Below are 19,676 nucleotides of genomic sequence, written 5' to 3'. Positions count from 1 at the left end.
ATTGATATTAAAAAAATTATTTTAATATATTTTTAAATAAAAAATATATTAAAAAACAATAATAACCACTCTCCTAGATATTATAAAAGAGAGGAGGGAGGGGGGAGAGAGATATTTCAAGATATGTTTTCATTCATGTCTTCAATTTTTTTAGTATTTTTTATTATTTTTACATGATAATACAAAAAAATTTAAAAATAATAAAAAATTATTTTAATATATTTTTAAATGAATTAAAAAAAAACAAACTCAATATTATTTTAATACACTTTCAAGTAAAATATTCTCTAAATTTTTTTTTTATCATACTTAAATTTGTTCACATTATAATATTAATTACTTTTTTAAATATTTTTAGTTTTTAGATATATGAAAATAACATTTATGGAGATTTTGATTTTTGCAAATTGGATATGTATTTTGATTCTTGTATATCAACTACATCAGCGTTTGTGAAAAAATTACAAGCAGACACCAGTAATGAATTATTAGGTGCCCTTACCTGGCAATTCTTGAAACTGAGAGGAGGAAGAGTTTACATTGAAAGGGCAATGGTGATGATATTGTGGAGTCTCTAATGCAATATTTTCTCAAGTACGTTACTGTCTTTTTTCTCCTAATTTTATTTTTTAATAATTTTGGATGTTTGGATTAACTTACACATATCTTAATTAATTTTTTAAAATTTTAAAATTAATGATCACATAAACTTCAAGTAGCTTTAAAGAATATGATATTTAAACTAATAAATTTTAAAAAATAAATTTAAAATTTAACTAATTAAGCTATATGAAGTTCTTCTTAGAGTGTGTTTGGTGTTATAGTAGATGTTGTGGTTATGGTTTTGAAAAAAATTATTTTATAAAAAGTACTTTTAGTTAAGGTTAGTTTGAAAAAATAGGTGTTTGGTAAAAACTGTGGTTGAAATTGAGGTCGAAGAAAAAGTAGTTTAATGTGTTTAATTAAGAATGTTTTTGAAATTGAAGTTATAAAATAATTTTTAAAAATATATATTAATATTGATGATTTTAAATTTAACTATTGTAGAATTAATTACTCCTATTATATCATGAAATAAATAATACTTTATATAAAATATTTTTTTATTTCATTAAATTATTTATAATTCCATTACGTACAAAATTCAAGTGTAATTTATTTATAGAATTATAGTTTTTATAATTTTTTGAGCATGTAATAAAATTAGATAAAATATTATCAGGTATAAAATTGATATTACAATGCGAGTAAATTTTATTTACTCTATACTAGTTTTTCGAGAAAAAAATATTGTTCACATCACAATACAATTAAATTTAATTTACTCTAAACTAGTTTTTTTAAAATATTAATAAAATTAACACTTAAAAAAATATTAATAAAATTAAATTAACACTTAAAAAAACCTGTATGAACAGTATACCAATGTACACTTAATGTTAATTGCATTGTTCATTGAACAATGGAAGTAATATGAACAGTGCATGAAAAGCAATATTTTTTTGCTTTTTATTAATTATATTTCAACCGTAAAATTTACATGGAATCTATATACAGTAAATTAATTTTTTTCTTTATCAAATATTTGTAAACTATATTTTAATTAAAACGTAGCCATAACTGTTTAAACAAACACCCTCTTAATTTTTATTAAACTAGCAATTAAGTGTTATTTGGGCACAATGTCAGTAAACATCCAAAAGATTTTTGTTTCTGCGTTTGGTGAATAATGGATATGGATTTGTGACTAGATGAGCTATTTTTTTTCCCTCGCAACTATTAGTCAGTAATTTGTATGCTCTAAAGAAATTCCCAGTTCTTACAAAATGGATCACATACTCCTTTATGTTCGTGGGTTTTTGTTATAAGAATTATAGGCAAAATCAGGGGATGTGTTGGTGAAGCTTTTTGTTTAAAAAACAAAAAATCCATTAACGAACGTTTGGTCAGTTAGCAAGCATCACTTCGGCTGTTGATGCATTTCCGCAAGTCTTGACTCCAGAAAAGAAGACGCAATTTCTGGCAAATTTAATGAAATTTTGGACTCGCTGCTGCAAAAAATTACATTATTTTATATTTAATTTTTATTAAATAAAATTAAAATAATAAAATTTAAACTTTTAATTATATAATTAACAGAACTATAATAGTATATTAACAAATCATATTAACTTAAAAGTTTAAACTAAAACTTAGACTCTAAGCTTAAGTTGAATTAGTACTTTGACACAATATTTGAATTTTGTTTAATCATTTTACAAATTAAATCATCATGAGTTCAAATTTTACTATTTTTATTTTATTTGATAGAAATTAACTGCAAGATTATATGAACTCGTGTAAGTTTCAAGTTTAAAGAGCTTTTACTTTAGAGAACATGTTAGAGAGTAATATAAAACTATTTTTATGATCTTATTTAATAACTTAAATTTCGAGGTTGATATATATTTTTTTGATGTTTTAATTAATTAAATTTCGAGGTTGATATATTTTTTTTATGTAATATAAATAATTTTTTTTAAAAAAATTATTTTTAACATTAGTATATTAAAAATATTTAAAAGTAATTTTAAATAAAAAATTAAAAATTTAACCAATTTCTATTTAGACCGCAACTCTAAATAAACCCTAAAACTTGATTGAGTGTTACTTGAATTTAGAAAAAATTTGAAATATGTTTTGTTATTTTTTTTTAAGAAAGAAAACCTTGAAGCAATGTTTTGGGGTCTTAATAACTTTGATCGAGTTGAATAGTCTCACTCTCATCCATGAATTAAACGCAAAATCTCAAGAAATCCATTCTTATCATCATTCATATTGTTTGACCATCTTTCCTCTTCTCTTGTCTACATTGTGTTTAGGATGTAAAATATAATGAGTCAAAAGACCTCCATTGAAGATTATGGAGCTCACGAGTCGTGACTCAAGACTCAGCGTTGTCTTCTTCCATGAATTATAATTAACATTGACAAGCCCATGGACTGTGGAGTGTGGAGTGATAACAGAAAACACACATCATTACTTCTCCTCGTTCAACCAAACCCTAACCAAAATCCAACCTCACCCTAACTGTCATTAGGTCCTCTAAATTTCAAAATCTAATCAACAAATATCAACACTAGACGTTGAACTTGAGAGTGAAAAATTTGATCTTCTATTTCACTTACTTGCAGGAAAAATGATCGGTCAACTTGGAGTGATAATGGTTGAGCTAACAATTATCTTCTCATGAATAGACTAAAATGTATACGTTATTTTAATTTACTATTGTTTGATCTTAAAGTAAATTAAAAAAATTTACATGAATTAATCTATTTAACCTTAACCTGTGATTTAAATATAACCCATGATTTAAATTTTACACCAAGTTAAATTTTAGATCAAATTTAATAATTAGATCTACTAATCTAATTTTTTAATCATTTATCTACTTGGGTGTGTTTATTTACATGGTTACGCCATACTTTTTTTAAATAAATTTATTTTACTTTAAATTAGTTTTTTTAATTCATTTTAATATGTTCATATCAAAAATAAATTTTTAAAATAAAAAAAAATATTATTTTGATATATTTCTAAGTAAAAAATAATTATTACCATAATATAAAATATAATAATATCTTATCTATAATCAATGCATGGGACTCTTAAAAAAATAATTCTAGAAATTAGACTCATAAAATTAGCATAACTTTTTCCAGTAATTGAAAGCAGAGAAGAGAGGCAATTTTATCATTTCTTCATAGAGAGGACTTGGATTTAAGCTTTATTCATATTGCATCAAGAAACAAATCAAGTAAAAAATCAATAATCGATGAAAGAACAATGTGATCACATTATCTTTGACCAATCAACGAGTTAAAACTAATCTTAATACGCGTAAATTAATTCAAAAATATCATATAATCACTAATAAAAACAAGAAAAAGAAGGATTCAAATTCTAATCATTTGCATAATACATGATATTAGTGATTATATGATAGAATTTGAATCCTTCTTTTTTCTTGTTTTTATTAGTGATTATATGATATTTTTGAACTATATATATATATAGTGAAACAAGTTAATCCACCACTAAGCTAAAAAATAATCAAGATATAGGATTTAAGAGAGGTCTCCAAAATACCATGGAATAAGAGGTGCACCTGCCCAGCAGCAAGATCATATGATTGGTGCCTCAGTCCTTTCAGTGCAGACTCTTCATTTGGTTAATCAAAAGATTGACGGGGCAAGTGGGTGCACCAAATCTCCTTTATGGTTAGACTAAACTGCCCTAAAATTTCTAAGGAGAAAGAACGAAAGAAAGAGAGCTCCATGTCTCGTCCTTTCCCGCTTTATCCTACTAGTATAAATAGATGGTCTTCCTGGGCTATATCAAACACATTCAAGATTTCTTACACAACCAAGGCTAAGAAAGCAATGGAGACTCATAACTTGACTGTAAAGCAATTATATTGTTGCCTCCTCCTTGGCATTTTTGTAATCATCAGTTTCCAAGCATCTTTCTCTGAAGCAGAAACTCACTACCATGAGTTTGTTGTACGTGTTGTCTTCATTACTATCTTCGTTCTGTTGTGTGTGTGAGAATGAAGCATAGAAGTAACTTCTTTTTCTTTTTTGTGTGGATTGAAACAGATTCAAGCTAAGCCAGTGAGGAGGCTGTGCAGAACTCATAATACAATTACAGTTAATGGACTATTTCCGGGGCCAACACTGGAAGTGCGGGACGGTGATTCTCTTGTGATCAAGGCAATAAATAATGCTAGATACAATGTTACCCTCCACTGGTAATTATCAAACATGTTGTATGAGAGTAAAATAATCAAGAAGAGAAAAGAGAGAATTGCATGCACATACATGCATGTTTCAACTATGTTCAATTGTTGTGTCTGAATTTATCAGGCATGGAGTCCGACAGCTGCGAAATCCATGGGCAGATGGACCTGATCGAGTGACACAATGCCCTATCCGACCAGGAAGGAGTTATACCTACCGGTTCACAATCGAAAATCAAGAAGGGACTTTGTGGTGGCATGCTCATAGCAGCTGGCTTAGAGCCACTGTTTATGGTGCTCTAATCATTCATCCTAAATTGGGTTCCCCATATTCATTCCCAATGCCCAGGAGAGAAATTCCCATTCTTCTTGGTGACCAATTTCTCATTTTCAATTCAAAGTCTTCCAACCATTAGATGATTGCGTAACTGACAAACTGATTACGTTGTTGAGTGACAGGGGAGTGGTGGGACAGGAACCCCATGGATGTCTTGAGGCTGGCAGATTTCACAGGTGCAGCACCAAATGTGTCTGATGCTTATACCATCAATGGCCAACCCGGCGACCTCTACAGATGCTCCAAGCAAGGTTTGCCAGTTATTCTTGTTTTTGCTTTAGCACTTATTCAGCTCAATGGCAAACTAAACTTTCACTAACCGTTGACCATGATATCACATCTGTTGTGGTTTTTACATTGTAGAAACTGTGAGATTTCCTGTGGATCCTGGCGAAACAATCCTCCTAAGGGTCATAAATTCTGGCCTGAACCAAGAATTCTTCTTTGCAGTGGCCAACCATATATTGACAGTAGTTTCTGTTGATGCTGACTTCACCAAGCCTTTCGCAACCTCATTCATTATGATAGCTCCTGGTCAGACAACCGATGTCCTTCTCACTGCTGATCAAACACCAGGTCACTACTACATGGCAGCTCATGCCTACAACTCAGCCAATGCACCTTTTGACAATACAACTACAACTGCAATCCTTGAATACAAATCTGCTCCTTGCAATGCCAACAAAGGGAGGTCCTCAACACCTATCTTCCCACAACTGCCAGGCTTTAATGACACAAACAGTGCAATTGCCTTCACTTCCAGTCTAAGGAGCCCTTCCAAGGTTAATGTCCCTCTTCAGATTGATGAAAACCTGTTTTTCACAGTGGGGTTAGGACTCATCAACTGCACCAATCCTAATAGCCCCCGCTGCCAAGGTCCAAATGGAACTCGTTTCGCCGCTAGCATAAATAATGTGTCTTTTGTACTCCCAACAAGAAACTCCTTAATGCAGGCCTACTACCAAGGCCAACCTGGAGTCTTTACTACAGATTTTCCACCAGTTCCCCCTGTAAAATTCGATTACACTGGCAACGTCAGCCGAGGACTATGGCAGCCTGTTAAAGCAACTAAGCTTTACAAATTGAAATTTGGTGCAAAGGTACAAATAGTCTTCCAGGATACCAGTATAGTCACGGTTGAGAACCACCCAATGCATCTCCATGGACACCATTTCGCGGTTGTAGGGTCAGGATTTGGTAACTTCAACCCTCAAACAGATCCAGCAAAGTTCAACCTCATTGACCCACCATATAGGAATACCATTGGAAACCCTCCTGGTGGATGGGTAGCCATCCGGCTTGTGGCTGATAATCCAGGTAATACAAGGACATCATGCATAAACATTTAATATATTTAGTTTGGTTTCAATATAGAACAGATTCACAGATATGATACCTCACATTGACTCACCTGGTCTGAAACAGGGATTTGGTTGCTGCACTGTCACCTAGATTCACATCTCAATTGGGGTCTGGCTATGGCTTTCTTAGTTGAGAATGGAGTTGGCGAGTTGCAGTCAGTACAGCCCCCCCCACTTGACCTGCCTCAGTGCTAAAGATCACCGACATCGGCTCAACACCAATGGAATCTAGTCTTCTCAGTTGATGATGTATTTACAGTTTCTCGCGTCAATCATTAGATATAAATGTCTTTGTTCACCCGAATCCAGAGATTCATGGATTCTGTAAGAAATTAGAAAAGAATAAGGGAAAAGAGCCTTTACAAGAACTAATTATTTTCTCCTCTGTTACGTTCTTGTTAAATTACAGAGCATCATATCATTCATATACAGATCAATTTTACAAATTATTTTGTTCTATTCCCAACAAAAGGCATTCAACTAAGTAAGGAAAAAAAGACCAAAGCAATAATAATAAATAATTCATTCTGTTGTATTTACAAATTATTCCGTTACAGGTTTTTGCTGCTAGCTAAATGACATGTTGCTGATGTGATGTCTAATAAATTCAAGCTTGCTAACTAAATAGAATCTTACAAAAGATTAAATAATCGAGGCAGGTATAAGCATGTCATATACACAGCAAACATCTCCACACCTTCAATTTGTCAAAGGACATCTCTTGAACTTGGAAAATATGCAAAGCAAGGCATATTAATGGCAGACGCAACAAGTCGTTTTCAAAGTAGGAAAAAAAGAGAGGAATGGAATGAGTGAGAGTCTAATACTACCATCGTCATCATCAAGAGAAGCCTCATCATCAACAACAGCTTCTACTGTTTCCATCCCTGTATAATCATTCTCCAACGCTTCAAGTCTAGTAATTGCTGCCTTCAAAAAATCAGAACTATCTTCTTCCAATCAACCAAAAAATAAAAAGCTTCAATTTTTCCAATAATAATAATAAAAAGAAACAAAGCCCCCATCTACTTTTGTAGTTATGAATGAACCAAACATTAATAATGTTGTTATCAATTTTTGGATTCCTCACAAAAAATAAAAAAAATACAAAAAAATAAATTCAGAAGGAATAAAAAGAATAAAAGTGAGAAAAAGATGTTAAAACTCCCATAAAATGACTAGAAATTGATTTAGAAGATTTAGAAATACAATAATTACAAATTGATATTATAAGAGCTTTGTTGAGAAACAAAATTCAAGTTGAGAAAAAAAAATCTAAAAACAGATGTTTATGAACTCAATTAAATTTTATCTAAGATTTAATTAAATTAATGGAGAGTTTGATTGCAAGAAAAATAAATTTTTATGTCAATTTAGGCTTTTATTGAATAAAATTAAAGTTCTGGGATCCAATTATAATTTTAAAGAATTGATTTGGCCAAATCGAGAGCTTAATTGCATAGTTATTGAAGTTTGATGGTCAATTAGAGACTTAATTGAAACAATCTGAAACCAAGGCCCAAACCGGACAGTGCGCTAAAATATAAGGATCCAATTAAAAATTTTCCGGTGGGGACTTGATTACAAAATAGTTAAAACATCCAAGGATCAAATTAGAAATATCATTTTGAAACGGCGTCGTTGCATTAAGAATTACTGCGCCCTGCTCACTGCCTTCAGGCAACGGTTTTTGCGGTAAAAACAGGAGGAACTAGTGTTGTGAATCATCAAACCTGAACCATTCCCGACTTGAACAGTATCCATACCATTATAAGGTTGTAGAGTTGTTAAATATGCTGCATTAGCAGTAATGTGAGCGTTAGCCCCACTATCAACATACCAAGTATGTTGCTCAAAAGTATTATTGGCTTCAGCAGCCATTGTTGCCAATTCAGAAGGAGGTCGTCTGCCTTGAAAAGAAAAATTAAACCGCTGAAAACAATCCAATGCAGCATGACCATATTTATCACAGATTTGACATTGTGGTCTGTCATATGAAGGAACACAATTACTATGAGGTTGAATTTTGGAAGTGCCTCAAGATTGTGGTAATGCAAGATTTGACTGGAATTTGGCAGGAATAATTGCAGGTTTTCTTTTTGGATAATGAGATGTTTTTGCAGCAAAGGCAAAACTATGAGTTTAGATTGTAGTGGAAGCTTCAAGTAATGTTTCAAAACTCAGAAGTTCAGATTGAAAATCATCCGAAAACAGATCCTTATCTCTACAAGTAAAATTATAGGACATGATAAAGGGTGTAAAGTTGGGATGAAGTCCTCCAATTAAGAATATAATGAAGTCTTGATCATCTACAGGTTTGCTAGTAGCAACAAGTTGGTCAGCCAACTGTTTAGCATCTTCAAGAAATGCAGAACATAGTTGATTGTCTTAAATAAGAGTCTGAAGTTGTCTCTTAAAAAGAGTAATGCGGGATGCGGGATCTTGAGGTAGATGATAAGAGAGCCCCAAACTTGTTTGGAAGTCTTTAAATTAAAGACAGTAGAAACAACCTTCTTAGAAGTGGAAGCTAGTAGCCAGCTGAGAACACAATTATCCTTTTTGAACGAAATTGCGTAGGCTAGATTAGAAGAATTATTTGGAAGAGTTCTGGTTGGTGGCTCTTCAAAACCATCAATCATACCATTGAGATCATGACTACGAAGAAAAACTTGAAATTGAACACTTCATGGCAGGTAATTATGTCCTTCAAATCTTTGGCTGACTGGTTGTGAATTGGATTGAATCTTTTGGGGTGAAGAGAACAGGGGAAGGGTTGTGGAATCAGATGAAGTCATGGTTGAGAATAGAGAAAGAGTGGATTTTGTGTTTAATGTGCGGAAGCAGGTGTTAACCTATTTTTACTCTGATACTATGAAAAGATTAAAACAAGTAAAAGCTGACAGAAGATGAAGAAATTATATTCGCTGCATACTTAATGTTTTACAGTGTGTGTGTATGCATACAATCTTGAAAATAAGATAAGTGCAAGTATTTGAATTTTAAACTATAACAGATTATCTTTATTCATTTTCTTCTGATCTTCCACTGATCTTTCTCCCGTGCTTCATTCTGTTCCTGATTTTGTTGAGGTTGTTATGCTATTCAATACTCTAACATCCATGTCTTAAAAACTCTCCCTTTAATCTCTCCTGATGAAACCCCAAAAAACCTGCTTCAATGGAAACCAAAACACTTCTTTTGCCTCGCTGACAGTGCTCTTTCTCATCTCTTTCTACATCTCTTTTACTCCTACGGACATCTGCCTTATCAATTGTGGTTCAAACACCAACACCTCTTTTATTCCTACAGATAGCAGAATTTTTGGAGCTGATTCCACTTCACAAGGTTCAATCTTTTCCTCGAAAGGCCAGTCCATTTCACCCAAGAAGCGCTTGAACGCAGCTTGTGCTAGGATGGCTTTATGGATTATACTTTAATCAAACAGAGGAAGGGAACAGAGCTGTTAGCTGTTTTTGTTTACAAGAAAAAAATGTCGGTTAGAGAAGAGCATGGAGTGAAAAGCAGGTGTGAATAACTTTCCACAAACTGAGATCCAACCTCAGTTTTGAGTGAGTTCCAACGTCAAATAGAAATGTGATTTAAGATTATCAAACAACTCGGTCTTGCTTTTATTATCAATTGCAGCTACCGCCACAGCCACAGTGCCAAACGGGCAACACCATCGTCATCATCAAGAGAAGCCTCATCACCAACAACAGCTTCTATTGTTTCCATCCCTGTATAATCATTCTCCAACGCTTCAAGTCTAGTAATTGCTGCCTTCAAAAAATCAGAACTATCTTCTTCAAATCAACCAAAAAATAAAAAGCTTCAATTTTTCCAATAATAATAATAAAAAGAAACAAAGCCCCATCTACTTTTGTAGTTTGAATCTACCAAACATCAATAATACTATTACCTATTTTTGGATTCCTCACAAAAAATACAAAAAAATACATATTAAAAAATAAATAAATAAATAAAACAATAAGAGTGAGAAAAGGATGTTGAAACTCCTATAAAATGACTAGAAATTGATTGAGAAGGTTCAAAAATACAAAAATTAAAATTTGATATTATAAAAGCCCTGTTGACAACAAAAATTCAAATTGAGAAAAAAAATCTAAAACCAGATATTTATAAACTCAATTAAATTTTATCTAAGGTTTAATTGAATTTATCAAAGGTTTGATTGCAAGAAAAATATATTTTTATGTTAATTTAAGTTTGTATTGAATAAAATTAAAGTTTTGAGATTCAATTATAATTTAAAAGAATTGATTTAGCCAAATCAAAAGCTTAATTACATAATAATATTGAAGTTTAATAAAAACTTAATTGAAACAATACCCATCTTGAAACTTTTGTATCAACCGCTCTCTATGTCTTCTTCATTTCTCTCCTTAAATTTCTAGAATTCTTTTATTTAATTCTGTTATCTTCATTTTTTTTTATTTATATGAGATGTTTGGGCCAACTTGTACATACCATGATTAATCTCCATATATTACTGAATACCCTACAAACCCAATAAATATATAAAGTACCACGAGGGTGACAGATATGCATGGCAGGACTCAAACTCAATTACAATAAAAAGAAATAAACTCTTTCCATCGCTATGCACAACATATATTAATAGCACATGTATATATTTTTCCGACCTACATTCAATTATTGTTTCTATAATTAAAATCTATCGGTGGTATCTTCTGCCAACCACATCTTTCGGCACTGGATAGGCCTCTCATCGCAGCATTGCCACATGGACTAGAAGACAGATTTCCTGACTTGAAATCCAAGAGGGAGATGAGACAATTTAGAGGAAGATATATGCAGCTAAATTAACAAGTATATTTTCCGATTATATTAATTATTAATATCGACTTGAAAAGGTTACAATAATTATTTTAAAAGATGAGAAGTATTTTTTACAATGAGTTTAGCCATAACCTTTCATAATAAGCTTCAATGATTTATTATTATTAGTTTTAATTAAGATTATTTATGGAGTCGGCATGGAAAAACTATTAGCTTCAAAAACTTCATGTTTTAATTAAGTTTTTGAGGATTTAGAATGGGAAAGAGCTCGGGAGGCTTTCTCATTGCCCTATGTATTAGTGTCCGAATATAAGGTAAGCAGGGGGTGGAAGCCTTTCAGGTCTTGGATTATTAGTGGTATAATTGAGGATTGTTCGAGAGTGGGGTTATATTGTTTAAAATAATATTTTTTATTTTTTAAAAGTTATTTTTGATATTAATATATTAAAATAATTTAAAAATATTAAAAATATATTAATTTAAAATAAAAAATAAATTTTTTAAAAATATTTTTAAACCATAAAAATAAATAATGACTTCAAAAACTTAGCCGAGAGCATGTGGGCGGAGGTCTCTTCTGTTGAGCCACGTCGTTTTAGAATCATAAAGAGGCTGAGGCTACTAAAGAAAAACTTTAAAAGCATCTCTAATGGAAGTGTTAAATGAAAAGTTAACAATAAAAAAATAATATTTTAATTTTTTTATTTGTTTTTCATATTTTAAGATAAAAATCAAACAAAATGTTAAAATATTTTTTTAATTATAAATATTATTTCTATATATTTTTTAAAAGAGCTAAAACTAACAAAATAAAATTAATAAAAAAATAAACCAATTAAATGTAACCATATGAAAAAAAATATTAAAATTATTAAAAAAATAAAATATTTATTTATTCTATTCTAATAGAATTTAATTTTTAAATAAATTTTTTTCTATTAGAATATATAGGATAAAAAACTATACTTATATTATTTAAAATATTATTTCATTAATTTAGCTATTTAAAATAACATTTTAAAGATTCGTACTTCTGGATAAGCAACTGACAGAGGCAAAATGGCTTATTAATGATGTGGATCAAGTGGCTGAAACAAGAGCAGTTTCAGATATCCTGTCAAGATGCGGATTAATTCATTTTTTTTAAGATTAATGTTGGTGTTCAGTCAAACTTGCATGAATCATAATTAATTTTATAGGTACTGAAATTAACAATTATATAAGTTTTCAGTAATTATTATATAAACAACTAAGAATTCAAACTTAAAACAACAAAGAAAACAAATTTTTTAATCTCAAATTCTTATCACTTGATCATCATCTAAATGATTTAAATTTATATTTTTTAGTTCATTGATATCAAGTTAATTTTCTTTTTATTTTTATTAAAATTTAGTCTAATTTAAGTGTCAAGTTACTTAAACCACTAGTTAGCATATTAGCAGGTTTTAAATTAATGGTTTCATAACAATAATTAATAGCTCTGGAATTATAATTATAATATAATGATCGATTATATTTTAAATTTAAAAAACTTTTTTATTATTAGAAGGTTTGTTTCACAATGCCATATTATGTGAAATGATAATGATGGTAAAGATGTAAAATTTAGAATGAAGGGAGCCAGGACATCAAACCAATCTCTTACATCATGTGAAATGAGGATAAAGACTTTGGCTCTAAAAAAGCTTTAAAATTAAGGATGAAGAATAGTTAATAACAAGACTACATTTTTCTTGGATACTACATCTTGTCTCGGTTACATGAACGAGACTATTTTTTTTTCTTTATTTATGTTAGGTAGCCTACAACTTTAGACTTCCTGTGCAACCTATTTTGAAGAGCCACCCCTGCGTTTAATTGATCGGATATTGTAACTTGTTAAGCACGAGCGGAACACTTAAAGGGAATGAATCGAGCAAGCGGTCCGAGAGGCCGGAGCTCCAATCCTTAAAGAAAAGTTGAGTAAAAAAATAAAAAAGTTTGTTAAATTAAGAAAATTAAAAAAAAAATTAAAAAAACAAAACTATAAAAAAAACCTAATTAAACAGATTAAAATTTAAAAAACTAATCAATTCAGTTCGATTTTAATTTTATAAATTTAAAACTAACAAACTAAATCAAATCAGACAAAAACCAAATCAAACCACCAAAATATTTGATAAACTAAAAGCTGAGTACTTGTGCAGCTCATGACTTGAGTTTTGTTTTTGTTGGGCTATAAATATTAATTTTTTATCATTATTATTAATTTTTTAAATTAATTTGAAATATATTTAGGACATTATTTTTTATAAATCTCATAAGATTTATGCTGTTTATTTTTATTAATTTTTTTTACATCTTTTCATATTTGATTTTAAAAAAATTATTTAATGAATTTTTTATTATGAGTATCTATTTTTATTATATGATATTTAATAAAAAATAATTTTAAAAAATAAAATGATTGAACTAGGCTGGATTTATCTAATATATTATTATTTTAATATTTTAAAAAAATAAATTGAATTTGTTTTTTTTTTAAAAAATTAAATTGAGTTTATTTTTGAAAAAAGAAATCTTTCTCATTGCTCAAAAATATATTAATAGCACATGCATCTTGTTTTCTTCGTACCTTCATTCAATTATTGTTTCCATAACTAAAATCTATCGGTGGTGTCTTCTACCGACCACATCTTTTGGTATTGGATAGGTCTCTCATCACAGCATTGACACATGGACTAGAAGACAAATTTCCTGACTTGAAATCCAAGAGGGAGATGATAACAAGTATATTTTCCTAATATATTAATTATTAATATCGACTTGAAAAGGTTACAATAATTATTTTAAAAGATGAGAAGTATTTTTACAATGAGTTTAGCCATAACCTTTCATAATAAGCTTCAATGGTTTTATTATTATTAGTTTTAATTAAGATTATTTATGAAAAAACTATTTGTGTGGATTTTGTTCAGTTCAGTCTGTGCATGATATATCTCGAGCAGTCAAGATTGTCAGATACACGATTTAAATCAACAAGACACGTGACGAACATATAGCCACCCACACTATAGGACAAAACAAGTGGTCCATGCATGGGACAATAATTTATAGTTTTTGTCTAACAGGTTGTCCATGTAATTATTTATACAGGACAAACTCATTGAAAGATTAATTCACATCATGTTTAGAAATATAGTTTAATTTTTTTAATTTAATTTTTAATTTAAGATTATTTTTTATTTTTATATTGTTTTGATATATTGATATTAAAAAATATTATTTTAATATATTTTTAAACAAAATATATTTTAAACCATATATATATACCTTAATCAAGAACATCACAGCTATAAAAATATGAAACAAATTGAAGGATGAAATGAATAAAAAAGACAAAACAAGAAGAACAGGAAAACGCCAATTTCTAAGAACAAAAATTAGAATGCCCACAAAAGCAAACCTACGACCAGCCAAACCTATTTGTGGGCACCCGTGAAATGTATTTATTTTCAAATATTAATCCATTATTTTAAGAACAAAAATTACAATTTATGTAAAAAATCATTCTGTTTTATTCCAAAAGCATATGGAATAAATTGTAAATCCCACTAATCATCTATATGTTTAAAGGGTCAGATTTCATAACCTAATATAAGCATGAGAAAAACACTTTTATGGGATAAATCAAGTAAGCACGTGATATCAAGAGGCAAGAGTGTAAAGATATCAATAATCAGAATCATGCCACATGACAAATGATTATAGGATGAGGTAGTATACTGCTAGACTGTTAAAATTGTTAATACTCTTAGGCAATTAGAAACAATTAGAAAAGCTCTTAAACATTGAAGAAAAAAGTTGGTTTATGTCTGTAGCATCTGTTATAAATACATCTTTAATAATGTAAAATGTGTTAATGAAAAATAGTGAATATATTCATCTTTTTCCTTCAACTATCAACCGCTCTCTATGTCTTCTTCATTTCTCTCCTTAAATTTCTAGAATTCTTTTATTTAATTCTGTTATCTTCATTTTTTTTTATTTATATGAGATGTTTGGGCCAACTTGTACATACCATGATTAATCTCCATATATTACTGAATACCCTACAAACCCAATAAATATATAAAGTACCACGAGGGTGACAGATATGCATGGCAGGACTCAAACTCAATTACAATAAAAAGAAATAAACTCTTTCCATCGCTATGCACAACATATATTAATAGCACATGTATATATTTTTCCGACCTACATTCAATTATTGTTTCTATAATTAAAATCTATCGGTGGTATCTTCTGCCAACCACATCTTTCGGCACTGGATAGGCCTCTCATCGCAGCATTGCCACATGGACTAGAAGACAGATTTCCTGACTTGAAATCCAAGAGGGAGATGAGACAATTTAGAGGAAGATATATGCAGCTAAATTAACAAGTATATTTTCCGATTATATTAATTATTAATATCGACTTGAAAAGGTTACAATAATTATTTTAAAAGATGAGAAGTATTTTTTACAATGAGTTTAGCCATAACCTTTCATAATAAGCTTCAATGGTTTTATTATTATTAGTTTTAATTAAGATTATTTGTGTGGATTTTGTTCATTTCAGTCTGTGCATGATTTGTCTCTCGAGCAGCCAAGATTGTCAAATGCACGATTTAAATCAATAAGTTTAAAAGACACGTGACGAACATGTAGCCACCCATGCTTTAATCACTACACTATAGGACAAAACAAGTGGTCCTTGCATAGGAGAATAATTTATAGTTTTGTCTAACCGGTTGTACATGGAATTATTTATATAGGACAAACTCATTGAAAGATTAATTCACATCATGTTTAGAAATGTAGTTAAAATTATTTTTTAATTTAAAATTATTTTTATATTGTTTTGATATCTTGATTTTAAAATAATGTTTTAAAAATAAAAATATTATTTTAATATATTTTAAAATAAAAAACACAAAATTACATGGATCTCATTAATAAATATCGCAACTATAGAAATATGAAACGAATTGGCGGCATTCAATGAATAAGGAAGGCAAAACAAGAAGTACAGGACAACGCAAATTTCTAAAAACAAAAATTAGCATGCCAACAAAAGTATACCTGCAACAAGCCAAACCTATATTTGTGGTAACCATTCCTGCAGCATTTATCTGAAGCTGGTCTGGAATAAGGATTCCTTGGTGCTTCTGGCGGCACCACTCTTGCAGTCATCATCTGCGTTCTGCTACCACTTAGTCCTTTTGTAAAGTTGGGCATGAGAGGTAGAGAAGTTGGTGGAAACTTCCTTTGTGTGCTTCTGTTTTTGTAGGCAAATTAAGGGCTTCTGTGAAGGAATAGATAGTATGCATTGAAATTCATTCTTGTATATTTAAGCGCAATTCTCCAATGAATCTAGCGACTTGTTGTGCGTCTGTTTCCAATAAATTATTATAAGAAAATAATATGTGGAATTCCTTAACACATGCTTGAACTGTCTAGCTCCCTTGTGTGCAATCCTGGTACTACTTAAATAGTATATGCTCATAATATGGTGGCAAATACATGCAATGTAATAATTGTCACATTTTTTATCAAGTTTGTGCTATCCCTTTTCTTTGCCTAACTCTTGTAAGTTGTAATTGTTCCCACCAAGCGGAGGCTCCTCCCATTAATTTATGTCAAAGAACCTATCCATTACTACTAATCAATTGAGAAACCCCTCAATCTGAAGTTGACTATTAAAATATGTTTGGCTTGGAAGTGTGGTGGTTTTTTATTAAAGGTACAATATCTTTTAAACACAAATCACACTTTCAAAAGCTATAAAAACATGCTTTTTTCTCAAAAAAAGCAAAAACTAATTCTTATTCAAACACCTTCTAAAGCGAGGTAGATCCATCTTCATCCAAAACACTTGAGGTTCTTGCTCTCTGATATTGTGATGGCCCTATCGATTAAATCTTAGTATATGTTCAACATATTTTTCATCATCATTTAATTCTTCTTTGTAGGCTAGCTGTCTATGTAGAATTGGTTGTGTTTACAAGCAGGGTCAATCCTTTTCCTATAATTCTCTCGATCCCTCACATTTTCACGTTGTAGATTATTTCCAATTGTTAACCTGGCAAGAGTTGTTTGTATTGCTTGCAAGGTTTGCTTGGTCTCATGCTGGAAAGTTCTAAATTCTACTTGTGTGATCATGTTTTCTTCATGGATTCTACCATCAAAGGCTTCTTGTTCGTTTAGTGTGTTAGTTATCTAAACAATGATTAGACTTGTTTTAATACCAACTGACATGATGAATAACTAACAAAAAAAAAAAAGGTCACCATCTCTTTTTTTATATGGTTTTACTTGAATGCACGAGAAAAAATAATTATCCAAATCCACGAGTAACAAAATAACGTTTCTGAACAAAAATTCTTATTCAAAATCAAAGTATCCTCATTAATGGATGGTTGCTTGTATTTATAAGCTGCCAACTAATCCTACTTAAATAAATAATTACATAAGTAAATAGAAAAAGATTCTGATGTCATATCAAAAAAACAATTCAATCCAATAATTTAAGTTGTTAAGTAAGATAACATCATATGATTTATATTATTTTCTAATCTCAAATAAAAACTTTTTAAATTTAAAATTTACATACATTTGAATTACCTTATACTATTAGTTGGGATAAGATATACATGTTCTCTGTCCACTTTTTATTTTGAAATTACATAAATTTAGTTTAAAATAGTCTCAGAAAAAATTTTATTTTTTATATTTTTATTTTTATCCCTCTAGCCAGACATATTTCTCTCCACACGCTATCTTAAAAAAGTAACTAAACACTATCCTTTTTTTTTTTTACTGTAATATATAGTAACTAAACCATGCCTTAGAAAACTAGAAATTAGGGACTAGATTTTTTATGGAAAAAATTGTAAATCCCATCACTAATCATCTATACGTTTAAGGGATCGGATTTGATAACCTAATATAAGCACGAGAAAAATACTTGTGTGGGATAAATCAAGGAAGCAAGTGGTCCTGGAGGCAAGAGCTCCAAAGTCCAAACCCGCACAAGTCTCTGTCATTGGAGAATAATTTGTAGTTTCGTCGAGCAACTGGCACACGTTTAATTAATTGTAACAAATAATCCAAATCCTTTCTCCCTATAAATTTATGGTCTCTATTCAGTCTTTGAACACATCAACAAGAAGACTCAATATTGGGATATAGCTACTACTTATCAGATTCAACAATGAAGATCAATAACTTTATAGTGCTCTCCTTTCTTCTCTTTGCCTTCACGGCAACTTCAATATTTCCTCGTGCCGTTCATGCTGAAGCAGTGGTCGATGTCTTCGGTGATGAGGTGAGAACTGGTGGTCGTTATTTCATCGCAGCCGCTTCGAATGACTTTGCGGTCTCTGCAACTAGCCGGATCATATGCAATTCAGATGTTGTGTTTTCTCCAATGAGCGATGGACTCCCAGTAATATTTTCACCAGTTGTAGAATCCAACGACAGTGTCATCAACGAAGACAGTCATCTGACTGTGGACTTTTTCGCAGCTTCATGTAGGATGGCGGGCGTGTCAACCATGTGGAAGATTGAATTTAGGCCAACAGCTCGAGGATTCGTTGTGACCACAGGAGGTGTTGCTGGATTGAATCGGTTTAAGATCACCAAGTATGAAGGTGGTAATAATTTATATCAGCTTTCTTACTGTCCAATTTCCGAACCCATATGTGAATGCTCTTGCGTCCCACTAGGCAAAGTTGTCAATCGCTTGGCTCCCAGTACCGTTCCTTTTCCTGTTGTGTTTGTACCATCCGATAGAGCTTCTAAAATCGAGTATAAAATGATATAAGAATGATATATATCAGTACTGCAATCCTGAATGAGGGAACTCGATTGCCTGATATGATCATGTGTTGGGCATCAATAACTCTTGAATAAATAAGAAGCTCTTTCGCTTTGGCTTTTGCTTGGTTTTCACTAGAAAATCATTTGGTTGCTACAATCATGGTGTGATATCATCGATCTAAATGTTTTAATGGGTTTTTAGGCAATTGGGAGGTACGTGTAATATTCAAGAGCGGAACTAATTATAATAATTACAATTATTAAAAATAAAATTTACAACATGAATACTGTTCTTTTTTTAAAAAAAAAATATTACTTCTATCTTTTAACTAGACTGTTTAATACACATAGCACCATGACATTCAATCATTGAAGGTTCCATTTCTTGCATTTTTTATTTGCTAGCTTGACATTCAATCTTTCATAAAATAGCATCATGTCTTCTACAATCCTCAGTATCTAACTTCACTGTATCGAAAGGATCACGCCAAAGAATCTGTTGTCCTTTACCCTACGTGAGCAGCATGCTGTTG

The 19,676-nt window shown here is 30.6% G+C and overlaps 2 protein-coding genes across 2 annotated transcripts; both read left to right on the top strand.

Moving 5' to 3' along the window:
* The first annotated feature begins 4,113 nt into the window (after positions 1–4,113).
* On the top strand, positions 4,114–6,677 carry LOC105118315 (laccase-3-like). The gene is made up of 6 exons (XM_011016240.1): positions 4,114–4,541; positions 4,638–4,789; positions 4,905–5,149; positions 5,237–5,365; positions 5,478–6,431; positions 6,540–6,677. Exons 1-6 carry the CDS (start codon positions 4,257–4,259, stop codon positions 6,668–6,670), a joined length of 1,896 nt encoding a protein of 631 aa, XP_011014542.1. The 5' UTR covers positions 4,114–4,256; the 3' UTR covers positions 6,671–6,677.
* Positions 6,678–18,474: 11,797 nt separating this feature from the next.
* On the top strand, positions 18,475–19,271 carry LOC105118314 (wound-responsive protein GWIN3-like). The gene has a single exon (XM_011016239.1). The coding sequence runs from the start codon at positions 18,536–18,538 to the stop codon at positions 19,145–19,147; it is 612 nt and encodes a 203-aa protein (XP_011014541.1). The 5' UTR covers positions 18,475–18,535; the 3' UTR covers positions 19,148–19,271.
* The last annotated feature ends 405 nt before the right edge of the window (positions 19,272–19,676 follow it).

Source organism: Populus euphratica, unplaced genomic scaffold (genome assembly GCF_000495115.2).
Source record: "Populus euphratica unplaced genomic scaffold, PopEup_1.0 scaffold1883.1, whole genome shotgun sequence".
Classification (NCBI taxonomy): Eukaryota; Viridiplantae; Streptophyta; class Magnoliopsida; order Malpighiales; family Salicaceae; genus Populus; species Populus euphratica.
The sequence above is the reverse complement of the archived record's forward strand: the minus strand, read 5'-3'. Positions and strand labels throughout refer to the sequence as shown.